The sequence below is a fragment of the Schistocerca piceifrons genome, chromosome 1 (genome assembly GCF_021461385.2).
Source record: "Schistocerca piceifrons isolate TAMUIC-IGC-003096 chromosome 1, iqSchPice1.1, whole genome shotgun sequence".
Lineage (NCBI taxonomy): Eukaryota > Metazoa > Arthropoda > Insecta > Orthoptera > Acrididae > Schistocerca > Schistocerca piceifrons.
In genome coordinates, this window is record NC_060138.1 from 799,675,973 (window position 1) to 799,700,198 (window position 24,226).

The following is a 24,226-nucleotide window of genomic DNA, read 5'->3' on the forward strand; positions in this document are numbered from 1 at the left end:
CCATTCAAGTCCGTTGTGCATTGCGACGGGCCTGGACAATTGCAGCAGGACAGTAAGACATCCCACACGTCCAGAATTGGTACAGAGTGGTTCCAGGAATACTCTTCTGAGTTAAACACTTCCGCGGCCATCAAACTCCCCAGACATGAATATTATTGAGCATACCTGCGATGCCTTGCAATGTGTTCTTCAGAACAGATCTCCCCCCATTCGTACGCTTACGGTTTTATGGATAACCCTGCAGGATTCATGGTGTCGGTTCTCTCCAGCAGTACTTGAGACATTAGTCGAGTACATGCCACGCCGCGTTGCGCCACTTGTGCGTGCTCGAGGGGGCCCTACACGATATTGGACACATGTACCAGTTTCTTTGCTCTTCAGTGTATTAGCACTGTCCTTGCACTGCAAAACATACGTTATATGGCGGATGGTATAACACTCGTTGTAGATACTTTGGATAGTCATCGTTGGTGCACTAGGAAATCGGGCAAATACAGTCACGGTTTGGTCGTGGAAACGTCGACACAAGATAGCTCCTTTCTGCCATTCTTTCATCCATCTTACTGCGCTGATTCTATACAACCGATTGGCACGTGGTCACGACTTGTGTCAGCGGTGAAGGGTCACATGACCGCCTGGTAACGGTTATACACCACCTACAGTGCTCCAGAGTGACCAGTGAGCTCTTTTAAAGATGTGAAAAATGTTTTGTTCGTTTAGCTTTCTTTATGATCTCTTGCCCTACTACGTGATACCCCGAGCGCGCAACCGGCTGCTGTTGACTGTGCCTGGTTCTCCACAGAGTGCGGCCAGCCGGAGATCCCCGGGTTCCGCGTGGTGGGCGGCGAGCCGGCGGCGCCGGGCCGCTGGCCGTGGATGGCGGCCATCCTGCTGCACGGCAACCGGCGCACCGAGTTCTGGTGCGGCGGCACCCTCATCGGCGCCCGCCACGTGCTCACCGCCGCGCACTGCACCAGGGACTCCCGGCAGCGCCCGTGAGTACCACCGTCTGTGCTGCAGACAAAATGCAAAACTACCTGCTCTCTTACGAACAAGCGATGTTACTAAGCGTATATTTCATATGGAAACTGCAATCAATCACTTGTCCGGACAGTAGATCGTGTTTAAGCGACGCGTCTGGGACCGGGAGCTGTGTCGGTTTCTAATCAAATTCGCCCGGTGGGTTAGCGACGAGGATCAATTTGCCGGATGTGGCACTTAGGCAGTTTCCCATACCTGATAATGTGAATACCAGGCTGGTACCCAATTCGCGCCTCAGGTACACGAGTCACAAGCATTTAGAAAACTTTGCACACTTCCACGTGAATAACATTACACGCAGACAATTGGGGTACACATATTCCACCTGGGGGTTACGGCGTGGGGACAGGAAGGACAACCGGCCACCCCTTCTCCACGCATAACAATATCGACATTGCGCAGATGCGGGAAAAGGGCACGAGAAAGACAAGAAGAAGAAACTGCAATCAGTCGCGTAGTAACATTTTTAAACTGTTTTATTTACTCATTAACCGGCTTTCGGGCCACTGCGTGATAAATATCAGATGGCGGGCATTTACAGGCATTTCATGTTTTGTACCATGTACAGTTACTCACTGGGATTATGGAGCTGGTGAAAATAGTTGGAACTATATAGATTCTGCCAAATTGTGGCCATAATTGAAGATATGCGCTGAAAAACGGGCTAACCCCCAAATGTAAAAGCTTAGAAATAAATGTTGCCATCTGTTGCTGGGTATGGGAACTATCAAAATTGGCATAGGAGTCACCGCTAAGTGCTATTTGGGAGTGAGAACAATGTCAATTTTGATAATTCGCTTACCCAGCAACAGACGGCAATACATCTCTTCTTACATTTGAGAGTTAGCCGGTTTTTCCGCCCATGTCTTCAATTGAAAGATTTGTGAGATGAACAGACCGACTCGGAACTGCTTGAACTGTCACTTCTTAAGAGATATGCCTGGCGCGCACGATTCTACTTGTAATACAGGAGCTTTTCCTCTTACTATTTAAAACGTAATTTCAGTATTTGAAACAACTGAATCCACTTTCTAGAACTGGTTCCCCTTCTGCACCCTATTACCCCCTTCTCCATAACGACCGCCCCCTTCCCGACAACTTTAGTAAGGTCAACCACTTCTCTTCCCACTTTTCCGAGGTCTTCTCCGTCCCTGACGATCCCCACTTTGATTATTCTCTTTTCCCCACCATCTTGGAGCGCGCCGATACCTCGGTCGCTCCACTTGCTCCTAGTCTCTGGTACTTGGGGCAGTTTTCCTCTCCGACATCAACACTCTAATCACGGCACAAGGCATTAAACTTATCCTCAAAACGCAACACGGTCCCTGGTCACGACTGTGTCACCTACCGCCACCTTAGGGAATGTCCCTTCTCCTTCCTGACCGTCCGGCTTCCACCCCGACCTGTGGAAGACTTCCTGCGTCCTCTTATTCCTCAAACCCCTCAAACCCCCTCCCGTCGCCTCTTCCTATCGTCCCATCTGCCTCACCTCTGTCTTCAGTAAGGTTTTCGAATCCATCCTCTCCCGTCGTATCCATCAGCACCTTACTCAACACCACCTCCTCCCCCTTAACCAGTATGGCTTCTGACCCTCCTTCTCCGCCGATGACCAACTCCTTAACCTCATCCACCTTCTCTCCCTCCAGCTTAACTCCCGTCGCTCCGCAATTTTTGTTTCCCTCGACCTCCGAAATGTCTATGACTGGATATGGCACCCCGGTCTCCTCTTTAAACTCCAAACCTAATCCCTTCCTACCAATTTTGTCCGTCTGGTCACTTCCTTCCTCTCGCGCCGTCCTTCCTATGTCATCCTCCACGATACCAACTCCTGTATCTTTTATCCCACTGCTGCCGTCCTCCAGGGCCCTGTCCTCTCCCGCGTTTCGCCACCAGATAACATTTTTTTTCAATTTAGTAGTAAACAATCGAGTTTCCTAGACCCTAACAGACTACTTAACTCTTGGCCATTTCCACGATGCAAATATTTGAATGAAAATGGCGCTGTAAGTATTCAACGCATAGAAATGCTCAATAACCGCGTTAGAAACTGAGCAACTGAAAATGGAGCCACAAGGTTCTAAATCAATTGTGCATCAATAGAACAGCGTTCTGCACCTGAGGAAGACTTTCATTTACTACCCAGTTATCTGGCATAGTGGCGACTGGAAACTATTGCTTTCTGTATTAAAAAAAAAGAACAATTCTATGCAGTTTGCCTGTATGAATTCGACCTAGTTTTGGACGAATATTTCAAACTGGATGCATTTTTATGTTATGAATAATTGTTTAAGCACTAAATACAAATAAACAACTTAAGATTCACTAAACGGTCATTTTTCCTCCGCAGCTACAAAACATCGATTGTGACGGTTGTCTGATACTGTATGTGCGTGTATGCGCGTACGATATTTAGATACAAGTGAATACAATATTAATCTGTCATTTATGAATACACGTGGGTCACACATAAACATTCTCTTTCCGTCATCTACTCAAAAGTTTCTCTAAGGAATTAAAATAGAAAAGTTTTGATTTGTTTCCTAGTTCTTTAATCGATGGGCACCTTCACGGGTGAGCTTACGACCTGGTTGAAAGGCAAGAGAAAGAAAGTTGTAAATTGTTGCATCCACGTTACTTCGTAGTACAGGGTGAAAGCTAATAAAACTAACGAACTGCAGGGACGGATTCATGATTGGAAATGGAGGAAAAAAGATGCTATGAACTTGTGTCCGGAAATGGACAGTGTGCGTGCAACGGCAACATATCGAACCGGAACACAGTTCAGGCCTGTATCGCATCCACGTCACAACAGATGTTCAAAATGACCTCCGTGGGATACAATACGCTCTTTCCGGCCCCTCTCCTGATAGCGTCGCAAGCGTCGTGAAAACGCTGTTGAAGGGTCTACACATCAGGAACTGGTTCAGCATACACAACGCTGATAATCCTCGCAAACGTTGCATGTGCCAGGGATGGCAGCGATTGGCACGCAGATCGTACTTTGGCTTACACCATGTTGGCGGGCCACATGCCTGGACCTTGTACTAGGGTTCGCCTCAATATCCTGCAGAACCGGCTCCTCCAGATCTAGTGTACGCACACGCCGCCGTCTGCTTGCACGTTTGTCTGTCTGAAAGGATCCCAGATCACACCGACGCCTACCGAGCGAGGTGGCGCAGTGGTTAACACACTGGACTCTCATTCGGCAGGACGACGGTTCAATCCCGCGTCCGGCCACCCTGATTTAGGTTTTCCGTGTTTCCCTAAATCGCTTCAGTAAAATTCCGGGATGGATCCTTTGACAGGGCACGGCCGACTTCCTTCCCCATCCTTCCCTAATCCGATGAGACCGATGACCTCGCTGTTTGGTCACTTCCTCCAAATCAACCCAACCCTCATACAGACGCCCAGAAAGGGCTTGACATGTTGTATCATGTGGTTGGTTTTTGTGAGGGTACGTCTTTTGGTATGATCGTGCTGCCTCTCGACCGTTTCCATCTGCTTGGCCATACACAGACACCATCTCGGCTTGTTCCCTATATGAATACCGGACCAATCTGCTGCTTACATTACGCTGCCCCAATCAGACAGGCTGCAACACACAAGGAACACATGGCACATTGTCAGAGGAGCTTTTATTCGACAGCGCTAACTTCTCTGCATTTGCGGAACCATGTTCGTAGGACCTATTTTCCTACATTTCCAGTCAGGAATCGGTCCACGCAATTTGTTGGTATTATTAATGTTCACCCTTTATACGTTTACAATGTCAGGGTTACAGCTGGCAGAAAGAAGAAACTTCTGCTTCTGTTAGGGAAAGAGGTCCCTGAATTATTAGGCACACTCACACTAAAACATAAACTTCATCAGTTACAACACCAGCCACTTTTGTGACGTCTTCTCTTCAGCATAGCTGACTTGAGATATAAAATACAGTATTTACATGAACTGGTAATCAAAAGGAGATTCCTACGGTGGATGGAACTGGCGTCTGGTACAGTTAAAGCATCCAGCTAAACAACCTGAAATGCTTCGACGCAAAAGTCGCCGAAGTGGCGTCAACTCGAAAGACTTGCACCCGGCGAACGGTCTACCCGACGGGACGCCCCAGTCACGCGACATTTACATTTTAACCTGAAATGCTCACTGAGCGCACTCGATTTTTTAAAGTGTAAGGCGGTGATTTATTTATTTTTCCTTATAAATGATTACATACTTGAAGATCAAGCCATAGTATCACACACCTACATTCTCGACAGTTCCTATGCAATGCTCACTTGATGTCGTGCTTCCTAAAGCTACCTTGTCAAGATATTTTAACGTTTTACAGAATATAAGAATGTTACATCCTACTATTTTGTTGGAGCACACATCGAGTGTCAGATCGAAGAATCACTCTCTCCTTATACGATCCCTGGCACATCTCGCCAGATCTCTATTTCCTATGAATATTGCTAAGTGGATTGATGTGCTTCTGTTCGTTTTCTTATGGTATTCAATTTATTTATCGATGGACACTTTTACAGGACATTATTACAGTCTTTCGCCTGTTCTGTTCGTGTGGCTTCCTAGGGATGCCTGCAGAATCCTTCGTCTCGTGTGATCCCTTCTCGTATCCTTGATCCTAAGACGTACTTTCATTTACTTTTGAAGCTTCCTGCATTTTTTCCTCTCGCCATACTCCTTGAGACGTCCACTGGGTTCCATCTTTTAAATTTCTATGTCTCTTTGCTAGATAAAATTGTAGGTCGTGTGGTGTCACCTTTAAATTTACCTTGTGCGAGGGTTCGTTTGTATTTAAGTTACTTCGTTGTGATCTTCAGCTCGGAGTAGTCTGCGAACCCCCGATTTGTTAAATATTCTTATTCTTTGTAGAATAACTTATTTTTCCGAAGATAAAAGAGAAGAATTCTGGGTGGAAAGTTTGACTTAATGTCTGTGGGTCCACCTCGATTGTGCTGGTACATAGAAGAAAGATTATACTTGTGATTTCTGAAAAAGAAGAGCCAAACTGCCTTACTAAGCCCCAAAACTGTAGACTTCTTGTGAAATGCATTACACAAAATGTATTGTCTAAGTATATTACATTTTTTTGTCAAAATTAGTTTGTTTTCTATATTTTTAGCCCTCAATTCCATATTAACCTACTATTGCATGTTACCGCTAATTTGATACTTCTTTACTTCATTTTTTTCCGTAAGAATACTTTTTGTAAACTACTTGCTCACAAGGTGTAACGTACCACAGTTACAGTCTCTGTTCGCTTCAGGTTATCGAGCACTCCTTCGACGGCTACCATTTTCCCACAGCATGCGCATCTACTGTATATTGTACAATGCTCAATGCTGGATTAATGGCATCTGTCAGCACTATTCCTCTCCGAAACCCAAACTTGTTTCCATTGAGTCCCTTAAGTTATTTTGCTTCTGTTAGTCTCTTGGAGAGCAAGCTCTGGTCCCCTTTGGTTAAGTTACATAAAAAACAAATGCGTCAGTAGGATTTAATCAGTATGGGATACTTGTCATTCCCTTTTTTAAGAGTGGCTACGTGTGCTAGTTTTTATGGCTTTGGGGATCTCCTTTGCAACAGACACTCGTTAAGCCGACATATCAAGTAAGGCGCAGTCTTGTTCTCCAGTGCTTGTTGCATTGATCCTTTTGCGCAGTCTAGTTCAGGAGCCTTTATTTTCTCAAACATGTAGTCACTCTTACTTCCTCCTGAGAGTAGAGCATTACTGAAGTATGTACGCCACGATCCACGTCCACTTCTGACAATCTGCGCTGTGTAAGTGATCGCATAGAGATAAACGGAAAACTAATTATGTTATATTTTCCGCGCGTTTCAGAAAGATCAACGAAATCAGTTCCAACTTAAGAGCGACAGTTTTAAAGTGCGTTTACAGACACCAGGCTTCTTCTAGTTTGTGAGTGTACGCCGTTCATCACGAGTAGTGTTGGGACTGGGACACGTTATATGTTTCAACAGTGTTACCAACTATTAATACTCTGCCTTAAAAACTTGTGTAAATTGTAATTTAGAGTTTTAACTTCACAACGAGCACTTTATGAGGTGAAAATAATGCTTGGAAGCGTCCAGCGTCTCTCCCGCCGGGGATGAACCATCTCCGCGCGTAAACTGTAGGGCTTCCTGCAACAATTTGTTCTATGTCGTTCGACGTCTCTTGCAAGATGAAAGAGGTAAGGGCTTACGTCCCGTCATTGGAAATGGAGCTCAGGCTCGAGATGGACGAAATCAGCCGTAGCATTGTTCAACAGATACTCCTGGCTCTCAACTGAAGTAACTGAAGCAAACCTGAGGATATCTACATCTCAGTGGACAGATGGATATTTGACTCTTCCTCTTCAAGAATTCAAATCTATCGTGCTAACTTCTGCGCCATCTAACTGACTTTGGTGTTTCAGCGACCCCAGTGACGTATTCAAAAAAATTGTGGATTGATGTACTTATTAAGTGACTAGAAGTTGTACCAAAACTACCTATAACCGCCTGTGGAATTTTAACTTTTCCAATTTTATTGATTGTAAAATTCACTACAGAAAATTTTATCTTGTCGACACCACAATCAAATCTAAATTCGCAGACAAGGTCGCGAATGAAGTACAACACATAGCACTTAATGCTCGTTTAGTACTGATACCAATGTACAGACAGAGCAGAGCTGAACTACTCGATGGGGAGTGTTGCTATTTACATAAACATCGAATATTCCAGAATACAGCTGTTTATAAAAAATGGTTCAAATGGCTCTGAGCACTATGGGACTCAACATCTGAGGTCATCAGTCCCCTAGAACTTAGAAGTAATTAAACTTAACTAACCTAAGGACATCACACACATCCATGCCCGAGGCAGGATTCGAACCTGCGACCGTAGCAGTCACGCGGTTCCGGACTGACGTGCCTAGAACCGCACGGCCACCGCGGCCGGATAGCTGTTTATACAAACATAGAATATTCCAGAATATACACCACTACACACATAAAATATATCGAGAACAGAAACGGTAAATACTAAATAATAAATAACTGCTGGTGATCACCTTTAAACTGGCGACCCACAACACGCTGGCCAGCGACACTAACCACTAAGCCACAGGGCAGGCTCCTCCCTTGGAGACGACCAGCGAAGTTCTCATGGGAGCCGACTACGGCACCCTGGATGTGGGTACTGTCAGTGGTCGTCCGTGTGACGATTCTTGCAGGTTCTTGCGTACTGGTCGTGTAGTCACATCCTGTTCACTATGACGACCATCGGTTGTAGCCCTCCTGTCGATGCTTCGCAACCGTCGAATGGGTCTGTAGTTTTCTTGAGCTTCCTCATCGTCGATCTGCGCCTCGGGACAGTAGTAGGACTTTATTCGAAAGATAAGGACGATCTTTCTCTCTTCTTCATGCAGATTTAGTCATCAGCATTCTCCCGTAGCACCACATTTCGAAAGCTTCTATTCTCTTCTTGTCTAAACTATTTATCGTCCATGTTTCACTTCCATACATGGCTACACTCCATACAAATACCTTCAGAAAAGACTTCCTGACACTTAAATCTACACTCCATGTTTACAAATCTATCTTCTTCAGAAACGCTTTCCTTGCCATTGCCAGTCTACACTTTATATCCTCTCTACTTCGACCATCATCAGTTATTTTGCTTCCCAAATAGCAAAACTCACATACTACTTTAAGAGTCTCATTTCCTAACCTAATTCCCTCAGCATCACCTGATTTAATTTGGCTACATTCCCCCCCCCCCCATGAACCATGGACCTTGCCGTTGGTGGGGAGGCTTGCGTGCCTCAGCGATACAGATAGCCGTACCGTAGGTGCAACCACAACGGAGGGGTATCTGTTGAGAGGCCAGACAAACGTGTGGTTCCTGAAGAGGGGCAGCAGCCTTTTCAGTAGTTGCAAGGGCAACAGTCAGGATGATTGACTGATCTGGCCTTGTAACAATAACCAAAACGGCCTTGCTGTGCTGGTACTGCGAACGGCTGAAAGCAAGGGGAAACTACAGCCGTAATTTTTCCCGAGGGCATGCAGCTTTACTGTATGATTACATGATGATGGCGTCCTCTTGGGTAAAATATTCCGGAGGTAAAATAGTCCCCCATTCGGATCTCCGGGCGGGGACTACTCAAGAGGATGTCGTTATCAGGAGAAAGAAAACTGGCGTTCTACGGATCGGAGCGTGGAATGTCAGATCCCTTAATCGGGCAGGTAGGTTAGAAAATTTAAAAAGGGAAATGGATAGGTTGAAGTTAAATATAGTGGGAATTAGTGAAGTTCGGTGGCAGGAGGAACAAGACTTCTGGTCAGGTGACTACAAGGTTATAAACACAAAATCAAATAGGGGTAATGCAGGAGTAGGTTTAATAATGAATAGGAAAATAGGAATGCGGGTAAGCTACTACAAACAGCATAGTGAACGCATTATGTGGCCAAGATAGATACGAAGCCCACACCTACTACAGTAGTACAAGTTTATATGCCAACTAGCTCTGCAGATGACGAAGAAATTGAAGAAATGTATGATGAAATAAAAGAAATTATTCAGATTGTGAAGGGAGACGAAAATTTAATAGTCATGGGTGACTGGAATTCGAGTGTAGGAAAAGGGAGAGAAGGAAACATAGTAGGTGAATATGGATTGGGGGACAGAAATGAAAGAGGAAGCCGCCTGGTAGAATTTTGCACAGAGCACAACATAATCATAACTAACACTTGGTTTAAGAATCATGAAAGAAGGTTGTATACATGGAAGAACCCTGGAGATACTAAAAGGTATCAGGTAGATTATATAATGGTAAGACAGAGATTTAGGAACCAGGTTTTAAATTGTAAGACATATCCAGGGGCAGATGTGGACTCTGACCACAATCTGTTGGTTATGACCTGTAGATTAAAACTGAAGAAACTGCAAAAAGGTGGGAATTTAAGGAGATGGGACCTGGATAAACTAAAAGAACCAGAGGTTGTACAGAGATTCAGGGAGAGCATAAGGGAGCAATTGACAGGAATGGGGGAAATAAATACAGTAGAAGAAGAATGGGTAGCTTTGAGGGATGAAGTAGTGAAGGCAGCAGAGGAACAAGTACGTAAAAAGACGAGGGCTAGTAGAAATCCTTGGGTAACAGAAGAAATATTGAATTTAATTGATGAAAGGAGAAAATATAAAAATGCAGTAAGTGAAACAGACAAAAAGGAATACAAACGTCTCAAAAATGAGATCGACAGGAAGTGCAAAATGGCTCAGCGAGGATGGCTAGAGGACAAATGTAAGGATGTAGAGGCCTATCTCACTAGGGGTAAGATAGATACCGCCTACAGGAAAATTAAAGAGACCTTTGGAGATAAGAGAACGACTTGTATGAATATCAAGAGCTCAGATGGAAACCCAGTTCTAAGCAAAGAAGGGAAAGCAGAAAGGTGGAAGGAGTATATAGAGGGTCTATACAAGGGCGATGTACTTGAGGACAATATTATGGAAATGGATGAGGATGTAGATGAAGATGAAATGGGAGATATGATACTGCGTGAAGAGTTTGACAGAGCACTGAAAGACCTGAGTCGAAACAAGGCCCCCGGAGTAGACAATATTCCATTGGAACTACTGACGGCCGTGGGAGAGCCAGTCCTGACAAAACTCTACCATCTGGTGAGCAAGATGTATGAAACAGGCGAAATACCCTCAGACTTCAAGAAGAATATAATAATTCCAATCCCAAAGAAAGCAGGTGTTGACAGATGTGAAAATTACCGAACTATCAGCTTAATAAGTCACAGCTGCAAAATACTAACACGAATTCTTTACAGACGAATGGAAAAACTAGTAGAAGCCAACCTCGGGGAAGATCAGTTTGGATTCCGTAGAAACACTGGAACACGTGAGGCAATACTGACCTTACGACTCATCTTAGCAGAAAGATTAAGGAAAGGCAAACCTACGTTTCTAGCATTTGTAGACTTAGAGAAAGCTTTTGACAATGTTGACTGGAATACTCTCTTTCAAATTCTAAAGGTGGCAGGGGTAAAATACAGGGAGCGAAAGGCTATTTACAATTTGTACAGAAAACAGATGGCAGTTATAAGAGTCGAGGGACATGAAAGGGAAGCAGTGGTTGGGAAGGGAGTAAGACAGGGTTGTAGCCTCTCCCCGATGTTGTTCAATCTGTATATTGAGCAAGCCAGAAAGGAAACAAAAGAAAAATTCGGAGTAGGTACTAAAATCCATGGAGAAGAAATAAAAACTTTGAGGTATGCCGATGAAATTGTAATTCTGTCAGAGACAGCAAAGGACTTGGATTAGCAGTTGAATGGAATGGACAGTGTCTTGAAAGGAGGATATAAGATGAACATCGACAAAAGCAAAACGAGGATAATGGAATCTAGTCAAATTAAGTCAGGTGATGCTGAGGGAATTAGATTAGGAAACGAGACACTTAAAGTACTAAAGGAGTTTTGCTATTTGGGGAGCAAAATAACTGATGATGGTCGAAGAAGAGAGGATATAAAATGTAGACTGGCAATGGCAAGGCGTTTCTGAAGAAGAGAAATTTGTTAACATCAAGTATAGATTTAAGTGTCAGGAAATCATATCTGAAAGAATTTTATGGAGCGTAGCCATGTATGGAAGGGAAACATGGACGGTAAATAGTTTGGACAAGAAGAGGCTAGAAGCTTTCGAAACGTGGTGCTACAGAAGAATGCTGAATATTAGATGGGTAGATCACATAACTAATGAGGAGGTATTGAATAGAATTAGGGAGGAGTTTGTGGCACAACTTGACTAGAAGAAGGTAGTTTGGTAGGACATGTTTTGAGGCATCAAGGGATCACCAATTTAGTATTGGAGGGCAGCGTGGAGGGTAAAAATCGTAGAGGGAGACCAAGAGATGAATACACTAAGCAGATTCAGAAGGATGTAGGTTGCAGTAGGTACTGGGAGATGAAAAAGCTTGCACAGGATAGAGTAGCATGGAGAGCTGCATCAAACCAGTCCCAGGACTGAAGACCACAACAACAACAACAACACATTCTATTATCCTCGTTTTGCTTTTGTTGATGTTCATCTTATATCCTCCTTTCAAGACGCTCTCCATTCCATTCAGCTGCTCTTACAGGTCCTTTACTGTCTCCGACAGAATTACAATGTCATCGGCAAACCTCAAAAGTTTTGATTTCTTCTCCATGGATTTTAGTACCTACTCCAAATTTTACTTTTGTTTCCTTTGCTTCTTGCTCAATACGCAGATTGATTAATATCGGGATAGGCTACAACCCTGTCTCACTTCCTTCCCAACCAATGCTTCCCTTTCATGCCCCTCGGCTCCTATAACTGCCATCTGCTTTCTGTGCAAATTGTAAATAGCCTTTCGGTCCCTGTATTTTTCGTCTGCCACCTTCAGAATTTGAAAGAGGGTATTCCACTCAACATTGTCAAAAGCTTTCTCTAAGTCAACAAATGCTACTAGTGATTAGACAGATTAGACTAAAAAAATGTACAAGACTGAGTTTGCCACATGAAATAAGAAGAAAAAGTATGGGCATCTTTGTGTTTTAGAATCTGCGAAATAATACATGGGTAGCGTTATTTATCATCAAAAAGTGTTTGTATCGGAATATTAGTTAACTAACATTATAAGAATTTATGTGCAACATCCGCTGCACAGAATTGTAACGTTTGCCTCAGCAGAAAACTAATAAATCAGAAGAAGATAACAGAAACATTTGTACGTCAAAAAGAGCTTTCCACAGATTCCAAATTGCGTCTCCACACTAGACAGTTGTAATTTTCCGCCGTCCGCCTTGACGTCATGGTGCAGATCAGCGTGTCACCACTACGTGTTACGTGCTGAAAATCGTTACAATATGTTTCAGGCACAGTTTAATTTCAAGGCTCAATTGTGTACGTGTGACATTACCTAAGCGCAGTGATGCTTTCGCTTTACAATATTAGTTTATTCTGAGTTCGGTGAAAGCTCTGGTAAATGTAACGAGCGATACTATTTTAGCTCCATGAGCGAGGAAAGCACCACACCTCTGCAGGGAGTTATGAGTGGCTATGTGAAGTTAATCTATGTAAAAGATCAACGGGGAGCACAGGTCATTCCATCAAATAACCCCCACCTTGCTCCACTCTACACAATTCTCAATTTCACCTTGACGTCCGACGAAAAATCACAATAATCATATGTTGTTTTTAATTTAATTTCCTCTTTTCCAGTATGTAGTTTAGCAGTTAATCACCTAAAATGAAATAACTATTACACGTACTGCCGAAAAACCGCTTGCAAAGCGCTATTATCTGACCATGTTTTTGTCTGTCGCAGGTTCAGCCCATCGCAGCTAACGGTTCTGATGGGAGATATTGACCTGAAACGTCAGGATGAGCCTTCGCAGCCAGAGCAGTACAAAGTGGTCCAGGTTAAAGCACATCCCAAGTACGTACACATGATCCTAAGTTTAACAACAATATTGTCACACACTGTCTAACAACTTACTTAACCATATAGTCTGCTTCCACAGGATAATGTTGTTTAGAAATACTACGTTCTAAAATTAATGCTATTTATTTATTGTATTATTAATGCTTACGGCCATTTTTCGCCAGTTGCTAGTTCAGTGCTGTTTACTTTATAGATAAGATTAACTCATATGTCTCGTCATCCTGAATTTCATGGTGCTTAAACGAACATGTTTCAAATAATTGTTTTATGAATTTTCAGTGATCTACGAAGGAAATTGTTGTTGTGCTGTTTTTTTCTTTCTTTTTTTTTTGAGTCTCTCAGTCTATATATGTAGTGTTTCCTAACAGGAAAGTTATTTCACATGGAGAGCCATAGAGCAAAAAATAAAATATGTCTACGATCAAAAAAACACCAATTTAAGAACTACGTTTCCATTGACACGCAATTTACAGTAAAATGAAGTAATAGGTAAGGAAAAAAGATGAACACACACACACACACACACACACACACACACACACACACACAGAGAGAGAGAGAGAGAGAGAGAGAGAGAGATCTATCACACCGCCTCACCTCAGACATAATATCCCCACTTCAGTGCAATCCTGAATGAATCATATATCCGATGATGCCACCGATAGCCTTTCACCAGGGGGATGTGCAATCCAATGCAAAGCGGTATAGTGAAGACGCCCACACAAGAAAGTCATATTATTTTCAGTACCGAAGGTGTGACAGAAGAGTCAATGTGTGTCTGTACGAAATAGGAAAGGTATATAATGCTGTGCTTCAAGCGTACATTGTCAGAAATCTCTTCCTTAAATTAAATCTTATGTTGGATACTCGTGGACTTGTTATCATTGGTACACTTCCACCCTAAACTTTAGCCCTGCTCTTGAACCATTCTTTCATTTCCATCACTGCTTCTTCGATGTATAGACTGAACACCAGGAAGGAGAGTCTGCATCCTTCTCTCTCACCCTTTTTAATCCGAACACTTCGTTCTTAGTCTTCGCTTCGTATTGTTCCCTCTTGGTTCTTGTACATAATATATATTCACCATCTTTCCCTATAGCTTACTCCTATTTTTGTCAGAATTTCTAAAATCTTGCGCCATTTTACATTATCAGACGCTTTCTCTAGGTTGACAAAGCTTATGAACATCCCTTGAATTTTCTGAAGTCTTGCTTCGGTTTCTAAGCACACCGTCAAAACCACTAAACTGATCGTCATCTAACAGATCCTAAGTTTTCTTTCTCAGTCTTCAGTATGTCATTCCTGTCAACTGCTTTGATGGATGAAATGTTAAGCTGCTTGTGCAACAGTTCTCTGCCCTTTCCATTTCTGGGAATGTGTGAATGATATTTTCCCGAAAGTCTGATGGTATATCTCCAATCTCATAGATTCTACACGCAATGTGTATCAATAGTCGTTGGGTTGCCACTTTCCCCAATGATTTTAAAAATTCCGAAAGAATGTTATCAGGCCATATTTAAGCAAGTCTTCCAAAGTTCTGTTAAACTCTGACTCTGTTACTGCTTCTTCACGTTTTCCATATCGACTCACACCTCTTCTTCTCTCAGGTTATCAGACAAGTTCTCTCCCTCGTGGCTGTCTTCATTGTACTCTTTCCATCAAACATGCATCTCATCTGTGTTTATCTGTGGAATTCGCATTGCATTCTTAACGCTGCTGCCCTTGCTTTTAATGTCACCGAAGTTTGTTTTGACTTCTGTGTATACTGAAGCAGTTCTTCTGACATCGATTTATTATTCGATTTCTTTACATTTTCTTGCATCTCTTTTGCTTTGGATTCCCTACACTTCCTAATTATTTCATACCTAAGTGATTTATATTGCTGTGTTCCAGTCTTCCTGTGAATATTTTTATACGCCCTTCCTTCGTCGGTCAGTTCAAGTACATATCTTAGCCAAGGTTTCTTCGTCGTTACCCTATTATACCCATGTCTGTCACACTCCTGTCATTGCCTGTTTTATAAATGTCCATTTTTCTTCAGCTGAACTCCATTATCGCAAAATCTACAGTCTTAGAAAATTTCAAATGCATCTCATCATTCTTCAGTACTTCAGTATTCTATTTCTTTTCGCATTGATACTTTAGGACGATTCTCTCAAACTTCAATGTACGGTTGAGTATTACAAAATTGTGATCTGCGTCTGTATCTGCTCTTGAGTATGTCTTACAATCCAGCACGTGATTTCGAAATCTCTGTCTGACCTTGACGTAATCTATCTGGAATTACCCCGTGTTTCCAGACCTTCTCCTCTTTCGATTTTTGAGCAGTATATCATCTGTTATTAGCTGAAATGTAGAGCAGAAATCAGTTAACCTTTCTCCTCTCTAATTCTGACTACCGATTCCGTATTCTCCTGTAACATCATCATCTATCCCTTCTCCTACTACCTCGTTCCACTCCCCCATGATTACTAGGTTATCATTTGTCTTTACTTGCTGGATTATCCGGCCAATATCCTTACGTCTTTTTTCTACATCTTCATGCTATGCTTGTTACGTCGTCATATATACCTGAACTATTGTCTGGACTCTGTACTCTGTGCGTCTTTCCGCCCTCTTTAACAAGACTGTTGACAGAGCGGGGATGGTTCCTTAAAATGGAAGTCATCGTCCACCTTTTAATCAGTGGCCGGGATCAAACCTGGGATCTACAATGTTTTGATTACTAGTCAAAGACGATACCCCTAGACCACAGATTTCCATCATATAATTGCAAAGAAAATGAATACCAACAAATAACCACTATACTTAAGTAATGTCATTAGAGTGACATGTAACAGGAAGGGGAGCATTATATTATGTACAGTCACAGTTCTCATAAAATATTATGACAGACAATACAGCTACTGCGAGCCTCATTGGATACCCTATAACAAGAAAATTGGTAACTTTCAAAACGAAATTCAACTTGTATGGTCAGTGTAAACGAAGTGCCAGTGCAGACCATGTGTTTTCAATAAGTTACATCACATCTGCTGAAGAGTTGTGCGAAATATTCGATAACCACTTTCTGTCAATAACAGGCCATATCAAAATGTTATTGATGCAGGAGAGTACACAGAACTTAACAAAAAAAAAGAGAATCTATTTTTGAACAGGATCCGCCTTGAACAGACACAATTTTATCTTCTTTTTACCCAGACATGTATTGCTGATGTTACTGTATCATCAATGGATTTTTATATCCTTCCCGGGAAATAACACAAAAATTTCTGATTTAGAAATTTTCAGTTTTTAAGAAAAGTATTCACAAATTTGTAGACAGACAATTTTTATATATATATCATGTTACTGTGGTTTTGTGTGTTTTGGGTTGTAGCTATTTTTTTTTCACAGTTTATCGTCGGCAACCATACATAATTTAATGTAGAAAGTTATTCACATCGAAAATTAACGACTGGTAGTGTTGTGGTCAATATTATTTCATTCTCTGTCGAGGACTATGTGAGTGTGGGGGCGGGAAGGTTTATGAGTTTGGGTTGTCTAACAGTTCTCTGAGGGCAGAGAACAGGGTTCAGTTGCAGAGAGCTATGTAATCATTTATTATTTCTTTTCAATTACGAATTTTTGTATTTGATAGCTTTCTTCAGTTATTAATTCTTGTGGGAGACTGTTGTTGCATTTGACAACTTTTAGGTCGCTGTTGATGTCTGTTGGTCTGTGGTCCGTATCCATAAGGCGTCTTGCGAATCAAGAATGATAGACTTTATTTTTAGTGCTCTTTTATGTTTTGCGTACCTAATATTGAAATTTCTACTTTTTCTCCATTATAAATTGAAATACAATCCTGACAAGTCAGTTAATGAATACCAGGTATATTGTATTTTTAGTTTTTGCTGTACTGAGTTACTGCTCTTGGTCTTTTCTCACATGATATATGCAAACTATGGGTGAAGGACAACAGACTGATTCCATATTTTTAGATTTCCGAAAAGCATTTGACACGGTACCTCACTGCAAACTGTTAACGAACGTATGTACGTACGGAATAGGACGCCAGATATGTTACTGGCTCGAAGACTTCTTAAGTAATAGAACCCAGTATGTTGTCCTCGACGGTGAGTGTTCATTGGAGACAGGGTTAACATCAGGAGAGCCCCAAGGAAGTATGATAGGACCGTTGCTATTTTCTTCATACATAAATGATCTGGCGGATAGGGTGGGGTTGTTCGCTGATGATGCTGTGGTGTACAGAAATGTGTCGAAGATAAGTGACTGTAAGTTGATACTAGATGACCTAGAGAAAATTTCTAATTGGTGTGATGAATGGCAGTTGGCTCTTAATCTAGAAGAATGTAAGTTAATGTGAATGAGCAGGAAAACCAAACCTGTAATGTTCGGATACAGCATTTGTAGTGTCTTGTTTGACAAAGTGATGTCGTTTAAAAACCTGAGCGTAACGTTGCGAAGCGATATGAAATGGAACGAGCATGTGAAGATTGTGGTAGGGAAGGCGAATGATCGACTTCAGTTTACTGCGAGAATTTTAGGTAAGCGTGGTTCATCTGTAATAAAGGAGGCCGCGTATAGGATGCTGGTGCGGCCTGTTCTTGAGTACTGCTCGAGTGTTTTGGGTCAGCACCAGGTTGGATTCAAGGAAGACTTCGAAGCAATTCAGAAGTGAGCTGCTAGATTTGTAACCGGTAGGTTCGATCAGCATGCAAGTGTTACGTATATGCTTCAGGAGCTCAAGTCGGAATCCCTGGATGGAAAAAGACATTCATTTTGTAGAATGTGTCAAGCAGGACACTACTAATGCTGTATCCGAACATTACAGGTTTGTTTTTCCTACTCATTCACATTAACTTACATTTCTCTGCTGAGAAAGTTTAGAGAATAGGCATTTTAAGCTGACTGTAGAACGATCCTTCTGCCGCCAACATACATTTCGCTTGTTGTTGTTGTGGTCTTCAGTCCAGAGACTGGTTTGATGCAGCTCTCCATGCTACTCTATCCTGTGCAAGCTTCTTCATCTCCCAGTACATACTGCAACCTACATCCATCTGAATCTGTTAGTGTATTCGTCTCTTGGTCTCCCTCTACGATTTTTACCCTCAACTCTGCCCTCCAATACTAAATTGGTGATCCCTTGATGCCTCATAACATGTCCTACCAACCTAAACCTTCTTCTGGTCAAGTTGTGCCACAAACTCCTCTTCTCCCCAATTCTATTCAATACCTCCTCAGTAGTTATGTGATCTACCCATCTAATCTGCAGCATTCTTCTGTAGCACCACATTTTGAAAACTTCTATTCTCTTCTTGTCTAAACATTTTATCGTCCACGTTTCACTTCCATACATGGCTACTATTCATATAAATACTTTCAGAAACGACTTCCTGACACTTAAATCTATACTCGATGTTAACAAATTTCTCTTCTTCAGAAACGCTTTCCTTGCCATTGCCAGTCTACATTTCATATCCTCTCAATAGCAAAAATCATTTACTACTTTAATCGTCTCGTTTCCTAATCTAATTCTCTCAGCATCGCCCGATTTAATTCGGCTACATTCCATTATCCTTGTTTTGCTTTAGTTGATGTTCATCTTATATCGTCCTTTCAAGACATTCTCCATTCCGTTCAACTGCTCTTCCAAGTCCTTTGCTGTCTCTGACAGAATTAAATGTCATCGGCGAACCTCAAAGTTTTTATTTCTTCTTCATGGATTTTAATTCTTAATCCGAATTTTTCTTTCGCTTAGGGAGCACAAAGATAGGATACGAGAAATCAGGGCTCATATGGAGACGTATAGATAGTCGTTTTTCCCTCGCTCTGACTGCGAGTAGAACGACTAGTTGTGGTATTGGGTACCCTCCACCATGCACCGTATGGTGAATAGCGAGTATGTATTCAGGTGAAGATGTAGATGTAGATCTTTTCTCTGGGCTTATCAATCCTTGTTTTTGTGAGTATGATACCTAGTCTATGGGCTGCCTTGTTGTTATGACATTGTATCATTTGCTTGTTGTTGTGGACGTCATTTGTTCATGCGTTCTTGTGTGTATTTTTTGTGTTGTGTATATTTATGTTCTGTTTCTCTGTATTTGTGTGTCATCGATGATTTTTTTGTGTGTTGTCGGTGTCTCTTTCATTTTGTTTTAATTTTTTTGGTTAAGTTTGTCTACAATGTTCGAGTCAAATTCTCTACAGCTATTTGTTTGATTCTCTGTAATTCATTTCTTCAGTTGTCTTCACTGAGCGGATTTTTATTCAATATATGCAAGCAGGTATCGAATACCAGAATGTTTTGTGTGTGACTGAATGGTTTCAGTTTGTGTATGGCTGTGTGGATGGATGTTGTAGTTGGATGAAACTGGGCGTTTGATCTAGAAGATGTGATCTACATAGCGATACTGATATACTGCTGTATTGTTTGGGTCTTACTATAATTTCAAATATTTTATTATATTACTATAATTTCAAATATTTTGTTTGTTTGTGATTAAGGAAGATGTTGGGTAGAAGCCCGTCCTATTGTGAGTAGAAGTGGTTGTCAAATGGGAATTATATTTTCTCTGTGACTAATTCCAGAATTGTTTGATATTTCTTAAATGTGTGATTTGGGAGTGTCTTTCCATTGTTCTAATTGCCGTTTGATGCTGTTGATGATTTCTGTGGTTGTCAGAGTTACGTATGAGGATGTGATGTCGCATGATGGAAGAGTGACTGTTGTGGGTGTTTTGACATTTTCATCTTTTGTATCAGCTCTTCGGTGTTGTGTATGCTTCTGTTTGTGTGTACACAATGTTTCTGTAAGTATGTGTGTATTTCTCAGGCTCGGAGCTACTTAGGTGCACCACTGAAATTTACAGTTGGGCTTATCGGTATATCCTGTTAATGGATTTTTGATAGGCTGTTAAGTGTGGGTGTCTTAGGACCTTGTGGTTTTAAATGTCTCATTTTCTGTTTTGTGAATACGTATGAGATGGTGTTTGAAAATATCTGTGTTTATTTCTGGTATCTTTGTATGAAAGCATTTGTTAGCTTATGTACTTTGTCTTCTAGAAATTTTAGGGTTTTATTTTTGGATTCCTCCTGTTTCTTTATTACCACAATGCTGCCCTTGCCTCCTTTTGTGACAAGAGCCTCATTGTTGCTAATTTTATTCATTATTCTTCTGTATTTTTTCTTTAATTTTTCGTTACAGTATACTAATTTTGTTTTCCTTCATTACACATCTAATTTTTTTCTGCAATTAGCTCCCTTATCAGACATGCACTGAGGTTTGAGTTACTCTTCCTTTCTCGTTGTTTCATTATGTCAGTAGCCAGTGGACTCCTAACATACATCTTCTTTAGTCACATATTTGAAACGATAGCAGGACCTACACAATACAGGATAGTATATTGGCATCCCTCTGTAGTTGGCATCATATGCCTTTTAGATGGAAAATCCAGTCACGTCAGACAACTAGCCAATGGCATAAAGGTAGTCCATCCAAAAACAAAATTTACTGTAAAAACACAAGATAACAAAGAGTTAAATTTTCTTGACCCCACAAGACAAAGACACAACAACTATCATCAGTTTTCTGTTTTCAGGAAACTCATCCCCACCAGTAAAAAAGCGCAAACTACACAATCAGCCACAAACAGACTGGTATCCAAAACGTGTTGTACAGACTGAATAAAACCCGTTCGATGAAGAAAACTACAAATATGAACTACAGATAATCAAACAAATAGTTGTGGAGAAAGTATATGGCACAAATATTACAGACAAACTGAATCAAAAAATAAAAACATAAATGAAAGGGACACCTAGCACACAAAAACAAACAGATCATCACCAACGTATAAACACAGGCACACATAACATAAACACACATAAAATCCACAGAAATACACATGAACAAGAAACGGCCACATAAAATCTAATAACCGAGGAAAATTACCAAACGCAGAAAGCCATAGCTGAAGGAAAAAAATGATCAACGATTACACAGCTCTCTCCAATGTATCTCTGCCCTCAGAGAAGTATCAGACAACTCAAACTCGAAAACACACACGCACACATACACACACAGACACACACACACACACACACACACACACACACACACACACACACACACACACGATCTTCCTCACAGAATAAAACAATGTTAGTTATAACATTCCTAGTCATAAATTTTCGATGTAAATAACTTTCTGCATTAAGTTTTCTATGGTTGCAGATGATGAATTGTGACAGAAAATAACTATAACGCAAAATATAGAAAACCACAGTGTGTTGTAACAAGGTACATGTAAAAAAATTTCTGTTTGCTAATTTGTGAATACCTTTCTTAAAAACTGAAAGTTTCTGTACATACAAATAGTTAAAAGCAGTGTTGTTTAATACAAAGAAAATAAAAACGCTGTTGATGCTTTAGCTTCAGCGAAACACACTTGGCTGAAAGAAAAAAAAATTCTTCAAGGCGCATGCTATCCAAAAATAAATTTTCAAAATTGTTGTTCCAAGAGAATTGTGCCAAATGTAGCTACAGGAAACAACAAGGATTGAAACTGAATCAATTACAGAGTAAATGAGAGTAAAAATTTATATTCGTTTGATGAAATAAACAGATTCGTGAAGACCAGTGCACCAGACGTTAAAGCTGTTCTCAGTCACCTTTGCAGTTTGCATCAGATGCAGTCATATTCCATGTGGATTAAACTACTCGTTAGCAAAATCTTTTTAAAAAACAGAAAAAAGGAATTGTGTGGACAACTACAAACTAATTTCATTACTTGCAATGTTTTCGAAAGGTTTTTGAGAAGGCATATGTGTGTGTGTGTGTGTGTGTGTGTGTGTGTGTGTGTGTGTGTGATTAATTCATATCTCAAGGACAGTAGCTGTCTTCTTTTATGTAGCAAAGACACTTCATTAAGTGTACTATGCTATAGTTTTACACAAATTGCGGCATAAAAAGAACTGGTGGAAAAGTTCACCAGTAATTCATTTCACATGAAGCAGAACGTAATTTATGAGTAAATTTCTAACAGAACAGCATGTCACGCTAGAAGTTATCCTGTTTGTGGTGGAAGTAACGCTAAGCGACGATTAAGTCTTCAAAGATTCGTTCAGTAGAACCCAGTGACAGCACACGATTCTAATTCAGATAACTGTACCACACTGGTTTGATTCCAGCCACTTTATTCATAAGCTATGTCTCCTCGTCAACATGCTATAAGGTACCATCGTCATTGGTTTTATAGATAAAGGGAGTTTGACAGCATAGGGGGACGGGACGTAATACGACATAACTGATTGCAGGGATGGCTAATATCGATAACCAAAATTTTAGACAAAATCACAGTTCGATAGTACGGATGTTCCTCAACACTGAGCTTGGGGAAGGAGCCGGAAGAGGAAACGTGGCTGAATTTTAGTAGAATAATTAACAAAGCACCGAATACATGTGTACGTAGTAGAACAGTTCATGATGAGAGAGGCCTTCCTGTGTGTAGAGTCTACATAAAGAAAAAGCGACTATTGTGCAAGACGTATAAAACAAAGTGTTGAGAAATAGATACATAAATGATTGCTGAAACGCATTTGTGTCAAGAAGGTAGCAGATCTTATCGAAAGACGTCCCAAAAAAACCAAAGAAATTATTATCGTATGTAAAGGCTCTTCTTGGCACCAGAGATAGTGTCCAGGCACTTATAGATGACACAGGAAATGAAATTGATGGTATCAAAGCAAAGGCAGAAACGATGGGCTACGTTTTAAAATGCAACTTTACAAAGAAAAATACAGGAGTATTGCCCTAGCATAATTCTCGTTTCACTGAAAAACTGACTGATATGGATATTACATAAGTGGCGTTAAGGAACAACTGAATTCTCTAAATTTCAACAAAGATGGTCGTTTTTCTAACGGTCAGTATATTCATGCTATGAGTAATATTACGAGGGCTATTTTATATTGAAAACTACGATCGGTTACGAAATTTAAACGACAGTGAAATCTGATGAAGCTTTGCGCCGATGTGTTGCACAGTGTCCCCAGAGTGCACGTCGGTTGCGTTACTTCACACTTTTCAGTCACGAGCACACAGTGAACTAATAAAGATGTCTTAAAAAAAAGAGGCCTCCGCCAAGTGTGAAGCGGGTGCTGTCATTCGGTGAGGGTTTTCGCCTGATTCCATTAATCCCAAATAACGTAACTATCATTCGTGACTGCAAACTGCGGCAGTATTGCAGGAACTCACAGCAGCTTTAACAACGACTCTCTTGCAACGTTTTCATGGGAAGTGTTTGACCTCGCAGCATACATCTCGGACATGACTCCTTCTAATTTTCATCTCTTTGCTCAGACGAACTGCTGCCTATGGGGGCAGCATTCTGGCACAAACAACGAGTCGCAGATCGGTCTAAAGAAGTAGTGGAAAGCGCAGGCGGCTGCGTTCTATGGCGTGGGTATGGTTGGAGTTGGGTTGGGTTGTTTGGGGGAGGAGACCAGACAGCGAGGTCATCGGTGTCATCTATATCTACATCAACATCTACATTTAGACTACGCAAGCCACCCAACGGTGTGTGGCAAAGGGCACTTTACGTGCCACTGTCATTACCTCCATTTCCTGTTCCAGTCGCGTATGGTTCGCGGGAAGAACGACTGCCGGAAAGCCTCCGTGCGCGCTCGAATCTCTCTAATTTTACATTCGTGATCTCC

At 41.4% G+C, this 24,226-nt stretch overlaps 1 protein-coding gene across 1 annotated transcript in view; it reads left to right on the forward strand.

Moving 5' to 3' along the window:
• Window positions 1–24,226, forward strand: part of LOC124775194 (proclotting enzyme-like) — a 158,213-nt gene that overhangs the window by 96,747 nt on the left and 37,240 nt on the right. Inside the window, exons 6-7 of the mRNA XM_047250036.1 lie at window positions 803–995; window positions 13,388–13,498. Of these exons, the coding sequence (XP_047105992.1) occupies window positions 803–995; window positions 13,388–13,498 (304 nt within the window). The remainder of the gene's footprint in view (window positions 1–802; window positions 996–13,387; window positions 13,499–24,226) is intronic.